The following is a 15827-nucleotide window of genomic DNA, read 5'->3' as shown; positions in this document are numbered from 1 at the left end:
GCGTCGCTGTTGGACGCCGTCGTGAGATCAGACGCGTTGGGATGGCGTAGCACAGTTCACCAGCACCAAGACCTGGATCAAGACCAAACTGGCATGACATGTCAGTTCATTTTTTGCGCCAGACGCCTATCTAGGATCCTATCATCAAAATAACATGCTTGTCCCATTGCTTTGTTATCCATACATTCTTAGGGCCACCCCATGGCACCCGCTGGGACATGTTCCTCACGGTTACTTTGAACCAGGCCCGTCCCAGTCTCAGGTCTAGGTGGTGGCTTGTAATATTGGACATTCACGTACGTTGCTTAACCAAGAAGATCGTCCATCGCAGATCCGCCTGTCTTAGGAGCAGGTGGCTGTGAAGACCCGCCAGCAGGGGCTCCCCAGATGCCGGCAGCGCTCTTCTCCTTGGCGAGCTGGCCCATCGTGGGACCAGCGGTAGGGGTGTTGGGCTTCTTCATGCCCGCGCTGGCCTTGCCCCACAGGGCTCCAAAGGCATCGCCGCCAGCAGCAGCCGCAGGCTTGTTCGCAGAGCTGGTGACGGGCTTCATGTTGCCCATGGTAGTCGGCGTGTTGGACGCTACGCTAGACATGCCTGGCAAGCCAGACACATGTGGAGCGCCAACGGGTTGAGCCTGGACGGTACCAAAGTAGTTGGGTCCGGAAGCCTGGAAGGCAGCTGGCTTGATGGGCTGGGCGGCCGGCGCAGCAGCAGGGGCGCTAAAGGCAGAGTAGTTGATACCTGGAGTGCCCGATGCGCTGGGAGCAGGCGAGATGGATGACATGCTAACCATCTGGTTGATGTCGGCCTGCTGAGGGCCGGATCGGGGCTGAGGAGAAGCGAAGTGGGCGGTCGAAGAGGCTGACGATGTCACGGGAGCCATGGCAGTCTGTCCAAAGGCACTGGGAGCCGCGGGAGTGGCCTCCTGGAAGTCATCAAACTCATCGTCGTCGTCGTTGGCGGAAGCGGAAGTGCCGCTCGGGGCTAAGGGAGCAAAGCCAGACGAAGAAGCACCGGGGGCTGCAGACGAGGATGACGGCGCGGGATCGTCGAAGGAGAACAGATCAACCTCGGGCTCCTTCTTCTTAGGAAGCTCGGCTGTTGTCTTCTTAACACCGGCTCGCTCAGGTCGCTTTGCGGTTCTGGTGGAGCTCGGTGCGGGCCTCTCACCCTCATCGAACTCGTCGTACTCTTCGAATCGGTCGGCTCGGCTGCTGGAATCCTGCCACTCGTTTGTTTGGCCTCCGAAGCCGCCGCCGTCGCCGTAGACGCCTCCCGAGTAACCACCATAGCCTCCAGGAGCACCACCCCCATCGGCGCTTTCGCTGCCGAAGCCGCCATACCGGCTGGAGCTGGCACCGCCGCTGGAGAAGCCGCCGCCAAAAGTCGCGCCGCCCTCCACGCCTGTGTACTTGCTCTTGCTCGCTCGCGCCTTCTTACGCTCGGCCCGGATGCGCTCGACGTCGCCGAGAAGCTCAGCGAGTTCCTTGGCTCGGTTTCGAACGTTGATGCCCTGGTCCTTGCCATTCGCGTCGATGAAGTGGAACTGGCGGAGCATCTTGAGGAGGGAGATGTGGCCCCGGGCGTCGTCAATGACGCGCTCAGAGCCGTGCTTGATGAGGAACTCGAGTAGTTGGAGGGCCTTGTAGATCTGGCGCCATTCCTCGGCGGCCTTTTCTGTGAAGCGGCGGTAGATCATGGGCATGATCTCATTGAGAGTTTGGCTGGTCGTCGGTCAGCAGATGGGCGGAAACATGTGCGAGGACGTCGGGTTGGGTGGCGTACTAGTTGAAGGTGCCGCTCGCGATCTCCTGCATCAGAGTCGAGGATGCTCCCCAAGGCTCGTTGTTCGTGGCCTCTCGCACCTGTAGACCGACTGTTAGTGCCTGGCCCTGGATTGCTCGCCGTCTCTGGCAGACAAACGCACCTTGGACTCCATCTCCGTAAAGTTCATTACCGCTGCGCATCTCTGTCAGTCATTGGGCGCAACGGACGAGAGCGCTCAGGGGGTACCATTTTGGGCCTTCCTGAACCCGGCCTTGATGTCATACAAGGACAGGTTCGAGACGGTGGACTTCAAGTCGTTCAAATCCATGGTTGCGGGGGATCCAGGGGGCTAGACACCGTGAAGATGATGGGCGGGCGGAGGAACAGGAGCGCGCGGCAATGCTTGGTGTTGTGCTGCCAGCTTGGATGGTAACTATTCCAACAAGATGATGTCAAGTTGCCCCTTGCGCCAAAGTCATCTCGGACACCTGGACTTTCCGGCCTCAGCTGTGGCGAGCCTAATGCCAGCGTGGAGGGGAGTCGAATCACGTGATTACCCACTGGAACATGGCAAATAAGCTACAGAGTACATGGCCTGGGCGTTTGCCAGCACGCAACGCTGGGGGTTACGGACAAGCGAGCGGCACGGGAGGGGAGAGAGGCCATTCGCGATGGAGTGATGGGTTCATTGGCATTTTGTCGAGTGGCTTATGGACATACATCTCGTACAGCATACGCCGCTCCCTACAGTAGCTAAAGTGGGAGGGACCTTAGCTTGCCCAAGAGCCAAGCGTGGGCGTACCTGGGTCCCTCACCGCACTCGTCAGTACCTGAGACTTCAGGCTTGAAAACAGCAGCTCTCTCCGACGACGTTTAATGGCCGGCTCAGCTGGCCCAAAACTTTTCCCCCTTCCCTTGAAGACCAGTCCAAAGGTTTATCGACGACACGTACATCTGGGCCATATTCCCTGTGTATATCTCATCTGCCTGATCCTCTTCTCCCTTTGTACTTTTACCATTTAAGTGTATTACTCACCACAAGGTACGTCTGGTTTGGATCCTACCGCATCACCGCTATACCCGTCATACGAAAGATCCTGGGGTGGCTCAGCTCGCTCATGGGGGGCGAGCAACGCAAGCAGACCGATTCTCAAGGCATAGAATGCAATGGCAAGCGACGGGCTCCAGTTTCCAAACTGTGCCGTCCAGCACCAATTGGCTTCCATGGAAAAGTCGCTCACCCAAACCCGGGCATTGCCGGCATTGGCCCAGTTCCATGCCCATCCATCCATCCATCCATCCTTCTCTCCAGCCGTGGCCTTGGTCCTTGATCCAGCCAGCGAGCCCAGCCGGCTTTGCGGAGTTGCCAACCAGCAGCAGGCTTCCGCCACCGCGAGTCTGTGGCCACCACGGGGCCTTGGACTGGATGAGAAGTGGAGGGGGGGCGATGTGATGATGAGAATCCACTGCGCAGCCCGTGTCCCCAGATCCCTCCAATGGGCATTGGCCTTGAGGCAAAGCCTGCAGCAACTCTGCTGCATCGTGCCACTCAATGGCCGTGGACGAAGTCGACTCGTGTCCCCTGGCGGGCGTGGGCTTGGCCGGGCAACCACCACCTCAACAACCGCCTCAATGCCCCCCCCATTGAAGCTGCGGATGAGGGAGCATTGACGTGCAGAAGGCGCTCGTGGCTCCTACCAATGTCTTGCTTCCAGCACCGGCACCGGCGGCTAACAGGGGCTCCGGCGATGGAACAGCGCTGCTTTGCATCTTCCGCTAGCAGTGTCAGCAGAAGCTTCCAAGCTCTCGCGTCGACCCCGCCCTGGCCACGGTGACCTCATGCGAGGGACAGCGGAGCAGAGCTTCACTGCCAAAGTCCCGCCAACCTTCCCCTGCTCACTTCACGTGACCCGCATTCGGGCACATAGCCCCACCAAAACACTCATTTCCGCTGCTCTCATTGGCCCAACGGACGAGCGCTAACAATTTGCCCCTCTAGCTCTCAAAATGAGACCAACCCTTCTCCGACCCCTCCTACCCCGCCATACCTCTTCCTGCTTCTCTGCCCCGAGATCTTTCTCTCTTCCTCAACTTGCAAACTCCTCCACCATCATAAACGCTACTCGATTCTTCACAGCATCCGCAATCATGGGTAACAGCAAGGTGTAAGCTCTCCCGTTTTGGTCCTTGACAGTCGTCAATGGTATCCTCCTTGACTCTCGCTCTTGACGCTGACCTCGTTCAACAGCTACTTCGACGTCACCTGGGAGGGCCCCGTCATGCAGAACGGCAAGCCTACCTCCACCATCAAGAGTAAGTCCTCAACCTACCCGAATTCATCAGATTCCATCAAGCCATACGCTCCTGGCTACTTCCATGGCTGTGTCTGGCCCTCGCAATCGCCCATTGCATCGTCAGCCCGTGTTTTCGCGGTATTTGTCATGTCAACATGGCGGCCCCTCACCCGCGCCTGCTGGAATCACCTCTTTGTTGTTCTATCTGAGCTGACATCTTGTTTCCTCCCGCACAGGCCAGTCCGGTCGCATCAACTTCAACCTCTACAACGATGTTGTCCCCAAGACCGCCGAGAACTTCCGCGCTCTCTGCACCGGCGAGAAGGGCTTCGGCTATGCTGGATCTGCCTTCCACCGCATCATCCCCGAGTTCATGCTCCAGGGTGGTGACTTCACCCGTGGCAACGTACGCCATTCCAATACCCCACCCGCAAATTGAAACCATAACTCACATTTTTCAAGGGCACTGGTGGCAAGTCCATCTACGGCGAGAAGTTCGCCGATGAGAACTTCCAGCTGAAGCACGACCGACCTGGTCTGCTGTCCATGGCCAACGCTGGCCCCAACACGTAAGCTACCCTCCACGGCAACCGAACACGCATCATGTCGCTAATTGAGCCACTTCACAGCAACGGCTCGCAGTTCTTCGTCACCACCGTTGTTACCTCGTGGCTCAACGGCCGCCACGTCGTCTTCGGCGAGGTCGCTGACCAGGACTCCCTCGACATTGTCAAGGCTCTTGAGGCTACCGGTTCCGGAAGCGGTGCCGTCAACTACAAGGAGAAGCCCACCATTGTCGCCTCTGGTGAGCTGTAAACGCTTCCTTGGCTTGTACGTACTGAGTAAAGGTGATTTGGGATTTTGGAAGTACATGGCATAAAAACCTCGGCGAGGACTAGCAATTGCGGCTGGTGATTAACAAGTTGACCGGCCCTTTGAGTTAGCTACTGAAAATGTCAACTGTTCAGACCCCACTTTTGAAGTCCCGTATCTACCTTTGATGATGTAACATTGGCTTCCCTTGATGTGTTTTCTCAAATGATGATGAACCTTCACGACGACTTTCCAGCGCGATTGAAGAAGAGGAATAATGTGATGTTGCGATGGGTAGTGTATATTCATTTATGCCTACCTAGGTATCTCGCTGAGTGACTCCGTGGGGTCATGTTGATTTTTTTTCTATGCCTGCGCCGCTGCTATGCTCTCCGGAAAAGACGAAAACCAGATCCAAAAACTCCGTTCCCCGCCAGGTATTTGGTGACCACACTCGTTCGCTTCCATTGGCTCTCAATGCCGGAGAATCCAATTCCTGATGTTATGTTCGCAATAGGCAAGGAGACTAACGCTCACGGGTCTTATTCAACCCCCAGCCATGTCTTGAAGTACTCACAGTTACTGGGACCAACGGGTCCGCCTTCTTCGCAGAGGTCAAACACCGGGCACCGACCACAGGGTGCCTCTGTGAAGGAGCTCATGTGCGACTCAGGGCCGCCTTCACGCCCCGTGGGATCTTCGCGGCCAGCCCAGCTTTCGATGGACTGCTTTGCGATCCGGGCGACACGGTAACCAACCTTGCCGGCGACCTTAACTGGCTCGATGAGGTTGTCCCAGACAAGGACGTCAATGAGCTTCTTGACGTCGACTTCGGAAAGGATAGTGTTGTGGGTGATGCCGCTGGTGGACAAGAGACGGGCGATGTCGCGGACGGTGGGATAGCCTGTGTAGCCTGCAGGGAGGGGCAGGAGGGCGTCCTTCTTCGGGGTCGCAGTCACAGAGGTCTTGATGGCCTTGGAGGGGGGTTCATCCAGTTGACCGGCGTCTCGTTTCTTGCCCTTATCCACTGTACCCTTGACAATGCCCTTCTTGGGTACCTGGGACCGGGTGGCGCCCCCTCCGTGGGTGGAGTGGTAGCTGCTCTGGCGCTTGATGAAGTCGAAGACGACGCGCTGCAGGTCCTCAATGAAGGCCTCATCGAGGTTCTGGTCCGTATACCAAGGTCCTCCGGTGGCGCGGTCACTAGGACGGATGGAGGCCTTGATGTACATCTTCTTGTTGGGGTGCTCGACATTCTTGAACGGGGCGATGAGGCCCTTGGTCTGAAGCTGCTTAAGAGCATTCTTGAGGACCGAGTCGTGCATGTTCAACCGCCTCTGGAGGGTTTGGGACCAGATTCCATCACCGCCCGAGTCGTCGATAAGGGAGTAGACCATGATCTGTTCGTCGGTCGAGCACTGCTTATACCTGGAGAGGCAGGCTGTCAGCAAGGCATCTTAAGGTGCGAGCCGTCGCAACATACTTGTGCGCCTCCGTGGCGTCGCGCCACTTCCACAAGACCTGACCCGAGGCCTCGCGCATGGTAATGAAGAGCTTGTCATCGCTGAGGGACTGGACGACGCGGGCGAGCAGCATCAGGTCGCGGTTTGGGATGACGTCGAGGCGGAGCAGGTCATCCTGGGAGAACATGTCGACGCCGGACTCGCGGCAGCGGTCATACAAGGCCTCCTTCCAGACGGACAGCTTGGCGGTGGCGGCATCGCCCTCTGCTGGGGGGGCGGGGGTCGGCATGGCCGCGATGGTGGTGATGCGATGGAGGTCGCTGATGGGCGGGCGGGATGGAGGGGTGACTCAAGCGGCAGTGCGCAGCCGCTGCGGGAGGGGAGATTGCACGTCACGGGCTGGCGATGGCCGCTGGAGGAGAGCAGAATAGATATGGAAGTTAGTGCTACATTGACGGGAGCGATTGGGGTTGTGGGAGGCCGCTGGGTGTTGCGAGGAACGGATGGATAGAAGGTTGATGGTGGGATATCGCAGTTGGGAATAATTATTTTGAGTCTTGCGATTGGCGCAGACAAAAGTTGTCATGGGCACAGACAAAATCATGTGACCCCACTTTTCCTGGCCCCGCATCGTGTCTTGCTCGTCAACTCCTCCACATCAAATCCAGCATCAGTCTGAGCATGGTCTGAACAACGCATATGTTTCGTTGTACCAAAACCATGTTATCTTTGTGCTCGGTCTGGTTGATATCCCGGCTGCAACGGCAGTCACCGTTTGGGTTGCTACTTGCAGCTGATCCTGTGGCTGCAACAGTAACTGCTGTCTGTCTGGAATATCCTCCTTTGCAGCTAATGACTGCATGCTGATGACCCTGATCTATTCGCTACTCTCTGGTCTCATCCTATCCCTGTTCTTCCGCCTCTACTAATCGCTGCATCGAGGGAAATCGGCAGAAAGGGGCCGATGCTCTTGGGAATTGTTACAGTCCACCATCTTTTTGTGGGAGTTTCTAGCTTAGGATACTGCAATATCACCGTACGTGCCCAAATCCAACTGCACATCCTTGTAGAAACACATTTTGTTGTTACAGGTCCCTTTACCCACCCAGTGACAGTTCTTAAAGGGAGCGTCTTCGGACAGCACAGCCCCTGGCTTGTACCTACCTGCGATTTCCACCGCGATTCTAAGCTACCTTGATCGTACCGCTGGCGGACTTTTCACTGCACTTGGTGTGTTTGCACGCCTTGCATCTAGGTCTCGGCCGAGCAGCAGAAGGCTTGCATGCCGGAGCGCAGGCAGTTCTCGGTGGTGTGACGGGAGAGTCTAGCGGGCAGTAACTGGTTTAAACTTGGCCTCTCCTCAGGTAGTCAAAAGAGAAACTGGGCCTAAAAGTGAACGCAATTATATTCCATACGCTATGATCGAAATCTCAAAACAAAAAATCCTCAGGCAGGACGTAAAGGACCCCTCGAGCGAATGAAGCCGATGTTCACACCCCTCTCTGCCTTGTTCATTCCCCTCCCTGCCGCCCGTAATCCTACGCCTGGAACGCCTCAGGCCACATCTTACCACGCTATAGATACAAAATGCTCGAATTCAGAATGCCTGGAAGCTGAAGCTCTCGGGGTCCTAAAAAGTGAACATAAGAGGACAAGTGCGGGACAACTTGCGTTGAGAACCAGCAGCATGTCGAACCGAGTCGTACACTCAGAAGCCATGGTAGCTATCCTAGTGCTCCGGGCTTTTGCTCTTCTCGTTTGTCTCCTCAGGCTTGTCCTTTTCGGTATCGACATCCATTGCATCCGCAGGTTGCTCGTCCTTGGGCTTCTCTTCGAAGTTCTCAGTAGGCTTCTCCGAAGTGTCCTCGGCAGGCTTGGACTCCGGCGTTGGGTCCTTGGCAGCCACTTCGGGTGTGGGATCCTTGGTGGCAGACTCGTTGTCCACTGGCTTCTCAGTCGGCGCGGCCTCGGGGGCTGCCTCGGGCTCGACTTCCTCCTTCTTGATTGTCGTGGTGTCTTCTGCTGGGGCAGAGTCCTCCATTCCAACATCACCATCGCCGTCTATGTTGCTCTTTTCGGGTTCCTTGGGGGTCTCCTCCGGCTTTTCAGACTCCTTCTCAGACTGCTCCTTCTCATGCTGCTCCTGTGCCGAAATGTCCTCGATGGTGTCATCGTTGATATCATGTGTCTCCTCGACTACTGGCTCCTCAACGGCGGTGCCGTTCGTACCGGGGGCAGGAGAGACGTCGCCGCTGTCGATCTCCATGTCTCCCTTTCCGAAATCCGTGAATGGTCGCTTGTTATCGCTGATTCGTGTTGCGCCATTGTTGCGAGCCATCTCATCATCATCACTGGCCTCAAATTCGGCATCGTTCTCAACCCGCTTGTCCCATCTGTGCTCGGTCATGCGGACATCCTTGTTCTCGTCTTCGTCGAGGTCATCGAGCTCGGCCTCTTCCTCGTCGGTCATTCCTCCAAATGGCTTTCGAGGAACATCTTGCATCTGGACTGAGGGTACCGGTCCGGTTTGTCGAAGGTTGTCAATGACGGCAGCAGTGATCTTCTCGAGGTACTCTCGGCTATTGGAGTTTTCCATGTTTGAAGAACGAACGTTCAATTCAAAGTCAGGGGCATAGTACTTGAGATGGTCAGCAGAGTCCTCACATTGGGAACAATTTCGCATACCTCGTAATATTCGTTGTACGGGAGAGTGCGGTTCATCTCCTGTCCAACAAGAACACCAGTCTCAAATGCCCAGGTGCGCGCAACATTCCGCATGGTGTAGCCACCGCCGCCCAGAACAAGCGTAGGAAGGTTGAAGCTCTTGACGTAGTTGACGCAGTTGGCGTGGCCGTCCATGCTGAGGTTGAAGCAGCCCAATCGATCGCCCGACAGACTATCTCCACCACATTGCAAGACAACCGCCTCGGGTTGGTAAAACCTCATGACGTTTTCGATGACCGGCTCGAAGATTGACTTATACGTTTGGTCGGTGATTCCGTCGCGGAGCGGGAAGTTGACGGCATAATTCTTTCCCTGGCCAATGCCAGTATCTCGAAGCTCACCGGTTCCAGGGAAATATTCGCCGTACTTGTGGAAAGACACGGTCATGACACGATCGGTCGTGTAAAAGGCTTCTTCGACACCGTCGCCGTGATGAACGTCAATATCGATGTAGAGAACTCGCTTCTTGAACCGGAGAAGTTCAAGGATTCCCAGAACGATATCTAAAAGTTGGTTAGAGTGGCGTGGGAAAACGTCCTGGAATTAGCCACAAACCGTTGACGTAGCAGAAGCCACTTGCTTCACACTTCTTGGCGTGGTGAAGACCTCCAGCCCAGTTGATGGCAATGTCGCACTTCTGACGATTCAGGCGCGCGGCACCTTCCATGCTGCCACCGGCGCTGATGCCGCAAAACTCGAAGAGGCCATCGAAAACAGGGCAATCGTCGCCGACGTTGTACTTGCCCTGCTCGCGCATGAAGCTGTCCATGTTGTCGGGAGTGACCTTTTGGAGAAAGTCGATGTAGTCGTCCGTGTGAAATTGTGTCATTTCCCCTCTAGTCGCGGGCTTCGCACGCTGTTATTCGGTCAGCAAAGGCACTCTAGCGCCAGGCTGTCATAAGACAAGGCTGGCAGCGACGCGAGGCGACTGACGTAGATTTCCATCTTCTGGTAGAGGTTGTACTGCATAATTAAACTATGCGCCAAGCGAATACGGTGAGGCTTCATGGGATGGCCGGTGACATATGCATAGTTACCGATGTCGGAGTCGTAGAAGTAGGCGACCTTCTTGGGTGATGAGCCATTGAGCGCCGCCGAGCCGAGATTCACAGTGATGTCTCCCATGATGCTGCTGGACGGTTGGCGTCGCGAATCGGGAGGTGAGAATCGGCAAAGTGAATACGATGGAATTCAAAAAGAGGCGATTATCCGTCGATATAACCAGTCGAAGTCAGCTCAAAGGGAGCTCGACATGATCGACTGGGTGGGGTGAATGATCGGGAGAAGTTTCCAAGTCAAGGGAGGGTGAGAACGAACTACACGAAGGGAGGCTGCGGAAGCGCCACAGCGCAAGGTACATCGCGGATAAACTTTGGTGCGTCAAGGCTGGCTAGTCGCATGCGGCGGTGCCTGGGCATGTGTCGTCATTGGACCAGCCACAGAGCATCCACCGCACCACCCTGGCGACGTCCGCAAGGGTCCCTGCGAGGCTGAACCACGCCACAGTGGCAGTGGCACGTGACGTGACTAAGCTCATGGAGCTGTGACTTTCTAGGCTCCCGGGCTGGCGTCAACGTCAACCACCTCTCAACGCAAGCTCCGATCACGACGACCGTCCTCCGCTGTCACCCTCAACCACAGCTCCCCTACCCCATATCTGTCCCATTTCCTCATACAAACTCTCTGTCCGACCCCATAAAAGATCATTTTCAGCACAATGGAGCGCTTCCGGAACCTATTAGGTGGCGGTGGTATGGGCCTTGGAGGAGCTGCCCATGGCACGGTAAGCTCTTCTCCAGCCATTCAAGCTCCCTGCTTGGATGACCCAGGTGTCTCGAGACATTACTAATGTACTGGGATCACAGGACAACACAAACCTGATCGACAACTCCGAAACCGTCTACATTTCATCCCTGGCCTTGCTGAAGATGCTTCGGCATGGTCGCGCAGGTGTGCCCATGGAAGTCATGGGTTTGATGTTGGGGGAGTTCGTGGATGACTTCACCGTCAAGGTCATGGATGTGTTCGCTATGCCTCAAAGTGGTACTGGTGTCAGCGTCGAGGCTGTCGACCCCGTTTTCCAGACCAAGATGATGGACATGCTGCGGCAAACAGGACGGTACGCCATTGCCTCCCTTCGATAACTACATGTGTGGTGTTCATTGGCTGACCTGAATAGACCCGAGTCCGTTGTCGGCTGGTACCACTCCCATCCCGGTTTTGGATGCTGGCTCTCGTCAGTCGATATCAACACCCAGCAGTCCTTCGAGCAGCTGAACCCCCGAGCCGTCGCCGTCGTTATCGATCCCATCCAGTCAGTCAAGGGCAAGGTTGTCATTGATGCATTCCGTCTCATCAACCCCCAGCTCTTGATGATGGGTCAAGAGCCCCGCCAGAGCACGAGCAACTTGGGTCACCTCAACAAGCCTTCCATCCAGGCTCTTATCCACGGTTTAAACCGACACTACTACTCGATCGCAATCGACTATCGCAAGACGGCGCTCGAGGAGAACATGCTGATGAACCTCCACAAGCACGTCTGGACCGAGGCGCTAGAGATGGATGATTTCAGATTGGAGGGATCGAAGAACAAGGATAAGCTTCAGCGCTTGGTCGCCCTGGCCGATGGCTACGAGACCCGCGTGAAGGAGGAGACTGAGCTGACTAAGGATCAACTCAAGACCCGATACGTCGGCAAGCTTGATCCGAAGAAGCATCTCGAAGACGTGGGCCAGGAGCTCATCGAAGACAATATCGTGTCAGTTTCGCGACAGATGATTGACAAGGAGGCGACGATGCCCAAAAAGGACAGCCCAACGGGATCCAAGGGACGAGCGAATGGTGAGCAGATGGATGTGGAGGAGGAGCTATAAGGAAGCAGAAGAAACGGACATGCGGAGGCTTCGGAATAAACTTGTAAGATTACGGGGCGTTGGAGTCGGACGGGACGGACGATATAGAGACCATGCTGTGTTTACGAATTCTTGCACGAGGCAGGATCGGATCCACGGTATTAATTTCTTGCATGATGCGTCTCCCGCCTGCCCCTTTCCTGGCGCGTCGGCGCGACCGAACGGTTCCCCGCAGCCGCGCAAAAGGGGCTGCGGCGCGTTAAGCGCAGAGTTGAACAAACCCCCAACAAAATCGAACAAAGCAGTAGCTTCACAAAACACATAGGAACAATAAAGATGTTCAAATCCGTTCATTTTCTTTATATTATAAGTTGCGTGCATGGTCCATGTAGTTCTTTTGTGGGCTCTGCAACTTCACCGCTAGACTAAAATTGCTTGATCTCAATTCCTTGCCACCTAAGCATCAACAGCCCGATATACTAGCACATTACGCGTACTAGCTCCCTCAGAGACAACTGCTTCCCAATACGACTTCCAAAACAGTAAGGGAAGCGAATTTATTTTTTATCGTGGTCAATACCCATCATGGGCTTTGGCTCATGGCTACGCACCGCGTTGGGCCTCTCTCCTGATCGCCCGGACAGAGCCCAACGAACGCGAACGCCAACGCGAACGCCAACTCCAACGCCAACTCCCGCTTCTCTACGGGCGTCCCAACGCGCCCGGCACGCTTTAAAACCACCTCGTCAAGCGCAAGCTCACATGTCGCTCACGACGGAAACCATTAACAGCCCGGCTTCAGGCCGGAGTCAACGGCGGCGCCCGCGTCGCTCAGAGGCTCACATAGCGCGTCACCGTTCAGACCCAATTATGCCTGGGATACAAGCCGCGTTCCCCCGGCCCAACACACCAAGGCCTTCATTTGAGCCTCTTAAGAACACGGAGAGGCAACTCCGTGATACATCTCGGCCTCCAACGCGAAAAGACAGCACCAGAAAGCCGCGTCGGCCAAAATCAGAGGGTTCAATCACCACCCCCGTGGCGGCTGAGTACCGGCGGATGGACCGCGCCGCCGTCCGCGAAGCCATCACCCGGATCGCAGAGTTGTTCGGCCATATTCCCTATGTGGTCTGTGGCCCTGCTGCTATGCTTTACTACGGCTTCGAGGGCCGTCCAACCTCACATATTAACCTTCTCTGTCCGGCTCACTCTCGAGAAGCCATGAGAGGTTGGGCAATAGCACAGGGCATGTACCCCATGCCCAACCGGCCAGACCACTTCGGACTGGTAACATCTAATGGAATCATTCGGCAAGTTCATGTCGACTACATGGAGGAAGGGTTCGAGGACGTGGACGCGATCCGTTCCGGCAAGACGCGTGCTCTGGTGCTTTCGCTGGCGGGCCTGGCGGACCAGATCGCCCAAGGATATGTCAAAGAGCTAGAGCATTCCGCTGGTCGGGACCAAAAGGTCTTTGCGACTGACATGTTCTGGGTTCTCGGGAAGATTGCTTCCCTGTCCCGCAAGGAACACCATCTCACTCCACGGCGAGCCCCTCATATCTGGCTCGACACATTCTGGGTGCCCTTTACGCTGTCCTTTCCAGACTCGGTACCCTTGTTTGGCGCAGCGGGCATCTTGGTTCAGGAGATGGGCGAGCTTCCTTCTCATGAGCCTAATGAGACCGCAGCCGCCGCGGTGAAGAGGAAACGGAAATCGACCCCGAGAGCTCTAGCACTCAGTCGATCTCCGTCGAACGGCCGGTCTCCATCGAATGGCCGGTCTCCATCGGATAAACGTCGATCTTCGTTGCATGATCGCTCTCCTTCGAGTGCTCGAACTCCGTTGATTGATCGATCTCCATCGAACCGTCGGTCTCCGCTGATTGAGCGGTCTCCATCGAACCGACGGTCTCCGTTGATTGATCGGCCTCCATCGAATGGTCGGTCTCCGTTGCATAATCGATCTCCGTCGAATGGCAGATCTCCACTGAGTGGTCGGAAGGGGGATGACGAATACATGGCGACGCTTTAGCCCAAATAAAGAGGCGTTCGTTTTACACGGTTGATGATCAATGTTTAATAAGTATGTGTGGATAGAAGACATGGAGAGAGCCATGTTTGATTCAACCTTACGATACCCTTACGACTCAGTTCTTGTACCATTATCTCTCCATTTCAACCCTGTTATTACTTTAGAAGGACAAATTTGAATTGCACTCAATACCACTCCAACTTAGCTGGTGACACATGTTTCAATCAAGGGAGCACATGCGGACACTCCATTGCACGAACACGTGGCCCTGACTTCAATGTCTTGCACTGAACGACGTGAAGTTCTCATGACCTTGCCAGTGTAACATGGCCGGGAATTTTCCTGTGGGTGAATTATCTATCCGGTACCAACTACGACTTAAAGCTCTCTAGGTTACATCCTGAAATCTCTCGTTGGGTGAGTGGCATTATTCAACCTTGATCTCCCCCGTGACTATTCAAGAATCGTCCTCATCATCGCCGAACGACCGTAGCCAACTAGAACACAAAGTAACCCGCCATATGGCTCAACCAAAGTTAGTAGTCCAGCAAGTTGCCGTTTTTAGTACGAGTGAATCATGGAGAGAACGAAGTCAACCGCGGCATCGCCCCAGTTGATGACATAGCTCATGTGGACGGCAAGACTGTCGCCACCTTTCTCACAGAACATGTCTCCTGCATCGCAGATAGACATCATCTTGTGATCGACGCACTTGCATCCATCGGGGTTCAGGCGAGGGAAGATCTAATAATCTAGTTAGTATTGAGAATTAGAGGGAGTGGAACGGGTACTTACACCACTGCCATGGCTAGTTCCGACGTTGAATGGCTGACCGGCGGTGAAGGATGGGTCACCCATCAAGACAACCGCAGCGACTATTCAAGTTAGCCAAGTGATCGATTCCAAAATATTCATTCGGACTTACTCTTATCAGTTACGGTCGATTGCTGGGGCTTAGTGGCCGGGAATCCAGTTTCGCTGGTGCCGCACAGGACGTCAGAGGTGACGTGGGCGCCCTACACTTGTGAGTATCTTCCAAATTTTGTACAAAGAGGGTGCTTCAACTTACCTGAGAATACCCCATGAGAACCATCTTGGTGCGAGGGCACTTCTCGGAGTACTTCTGAATCAAAGTGGTCAGATTGGCGACTCCAGCCGTCTGAGACGGAACATAGGGGTCCAGCAGAGCCGGGTAGTCCAGAGACTCGATGTCAGATCCTGGGATGCGTTCGAGGATCTTGTTGGCTACCTGGCCCATGATTCCGGGGCCGGGAGCTTCCTGGCTGGCACGAGCAACAATGACGTGGACGCCAGAGGGGCAGTTCAAGTCCCCTGGGCCTGGGGTGCTCTTGGCAGTGGCCAAAGCAGCCAGGAGAGTGAGACCAGCGAGAATGGAGTGCATCGTGAAGAAGAGTTGCTTTGAGGGAAGCTGAAGTGTAAGCTGGATGGTTGTTGAGATGTGTTGTGATGGTGTTGATGTGTTGAGGAGAGAGTTGTCTAGACCGAGACCTACTCGAGACTTATGCACCAAGTCCTCGAGTGTACGGTGAACTCAGGCGTAACAAGGCCGAACAAAGGCTCATGTTCCTGAACACGCAGCAATGGTGGACCCGGAGTGTTGTTCAGCTGATTCCGGCCGTTCGCTGTGGGGGTTAACTAGCTGCCGGCCCGTCGGGTATCCAAACTCGCCTGCGTTAGCCGCGCAGTAGGCAAACAAGTTTGAAGAAATGACCCTTGTGAAGAAGTGGGATATCCAACTAGCCCTGCTAGCAGGATTGGGACCCTGGGTGACGCTGGTTGTGGAGAAGATGCAGGAGGAGGTGTTCACCAGACTGGGTCGGTGTGCGTTTGCCAGCTGTGTTAATGGTAGGTCATAATA

The 15827-nt window shown here is 55.3% G+C and overlaps 9 protein-coding genes across 9 annotated transcripts; 4 read left to right on the top strand and 5 right to left on the bottom strand.

Moving 5' to 3' along the window:
• Positions 1-77: 77 nt before the first annotated feature.
• On the bottom strand, positions 78-2381 carry BGZ61DRAFT_442950 (uncharacterized protein). Its single transcript, XM_046244809.1, has 4 exons — positions 2015-2381; positions 1929-1960; positions 1787-1866; positions 78-1725 (listed from the first exon to the last, which is right to left on the bottom strand). The coding sequence occupies exons 1-4, from the start codon at positions 2094-2096 to the stop codon at positions 306-308; spliced, it is 1614 nt and encodes a 537-aa protein (XP_046109479.1). The 5' UTR covers positions 2097-2381; the 3' UTR covers positions 78-305.
• A 279-nt stretch (positions 2382-2660) lies between these two features.
• Positions 2661-3678, bottom strand: BGZ61DRAFT_128015 (uncharacterized protein). Its single transcript, XM_046237114.1, has one exon. The coding sequence runs from the start codon at positions 3307-3309 to the stop codon at positions 2797-2799; it is 513 nt and encodes a 170-aa protein (XP_046109478.1). The 5' UTR covers positions 3310-3678; the 3' UTR covers positions 2661-2796.
• A 97-nt stretch (positions 3679-3775) lies between these two features.
• BGZ61DRAFT_341757 (peptidylprolyl isomerase A precursor, mitochondrial cyclosporin fungus) lies at positions 3776-4878 on the top strand (the record flags this gene model as incomplete). Its single annotated transcript, XM_046239446.1, has 5 exons — positions 3776-3933; positions 4017-4081; positions 4299-4468; positions 4525-4631; positions 4692-4878. 5 exons carry the CDS (start codon positions 3776-3778, stop codon positions 4876-4878), a joined length of 687 nt encoding a protein of 228 aa, XP_046109477.1.
• A 277-nt stretch (positions 4879-5155) lies between these two features.
• On the bottom strand, positions 5156-6948 carry BGZ61DRAFT_442946 (RNA polymerase Rpc34). Its single transcript, XM_046244808.1, has 2 exons — positions 6359-6948; positions 5156-6303 (listed from the first exon to the last, which is right to left on the bottom strand). The coding sequence occupies exons 1-2, from the start codon at positions 6625-6627 to the stop codon at positions 5418-5420; spliced, it is 1155 nt and encodes a 384-aa protein (XP_046109476.1). The 5' UTR covers positions 6628-6948; the 3' UTR covers positions 5156-5417.
• A 49-nt stretch (positions 6949-6997) lies between these two features.
• On the top strand, positions 6998-7560 carry BGZ61DRAFT_127923 (uncharacterized protein). The gene is made up of 3 exons (XM_046237113.1): positions 6998-7196; positions 7293-7374; positions 7463-7560. The coding sequence occupies exons 1-2, from the start codon at positions 7038-7040 to the stop codon at positions 7350-7352; spliced, it is 219 nt and encodes a 72-aa protein (XP_046109475.1). The 5' UTR covers positions 6998-7037; the 3' UTR covers positions 7353-7374; positions 7463-7560.
• Positions 7561-7670: 110 nt separating this feature from the next.
• Positions 7671-10357, bottom strand: BGZ61DRAFT_382306 (uncharacterized protein). Its single transcript, XM_046242661.1, has 4 exons — positions 9996-10357; positions 9618-9918; positions 9024-9565; positions 7671-8976 (listed from the first exon to the last, which is right to left on the bottom strand). Exons 1-4 carry the CDS (start codon positions 10185-10187, stop codon positions 8068-8070), a joined length of 1944 nt encoding a protein of 647 aa, XP_046109474.1. The 5' UTR covers positions 10188-10357; the 3' UTR covers positions 7671-8067.
• A 286-nt stretch (positions 10358-10643) lies between these two features.
• Positions 10644-12267, top strand: BGZ61DRAFT_442941 (JAB1/Mov34/MPN/PAD-1 ubiquitin protease-domain-containing protein). Its single transcript, XM_046244807.1, has 3 exons — positions 10644-10845; positions 10928-11181; positions 11242-12267. The coding sequence occupies exons 1-3, from the start codon at positions 10780-10782 to the stop codon at positions 11933-11935; spliced, it is 1014 nt and encodes a 337-aa protein (XP_046109473.1). The 5' UTR covers positions 10644-10779; the 3' UTR covers positions 11936-12267.
• Positions 12268-14156, top strand: BGZ61DRAFT_442940 (uncharacterized protein). Its single transcript, XM_046244806.1, has one exon. It carries the CDS (start codon positions 12500-12502, stop codon positions 13946-13948), a length of 1449 nt encoding a protein of 482 aa, XP_046109472.1. The 5' UTR covers positions 12268-12499; the 3' UTR covers positions 13949-14156.
• A 125-nt stretch (positions 14157-14281) lies between these two features.
• Positions 14282-15642, bottom strand: BGZ61DRAFT_442939 (cutinase). Its single transcript, XM_046244805.1, has 4 exons — positions 15018-15642; positions 14874-14964; positions 14744-14823; positions 14282-14692 (listed from the first exon to the last, which is right to left on the bottom strand). The coding sequence occupies exons 1-4, from the start codon at positions 15348-15350 to the stop codon at positions 14510-14512; spliced, it is 687 nt and encodes a 228-aa protein (XP_046109471.1). The 5' UTR covers positions 15351-15642; the 3' UTR covers positions 14282-14509.
• Positions 15643-15827: the final 185 nt, after the last annotated feature.

The sequence above is a fragment of the Ilyonectria robusta genome (genome assembly GCF_021365365.1).
Source record: "Ilyonectria robusta strain PMI_751 chromosome Unknown BGZ61scaffold_3, whole genome shotgun sequence".
In the NCBI taxonomy this organism is placed as follows: domain Eukaryota; kingdom Fungi; phylum Ascomycota; class Sordariomycetes; order Hypocreales; family Nectriaceae; genus Ilyonectria; species Ilyonectria robusta.
Note: the sequence above shows the minus strand (reverse complement) of the source record. Positions and strands in the feature narration are given on the sequence as shown.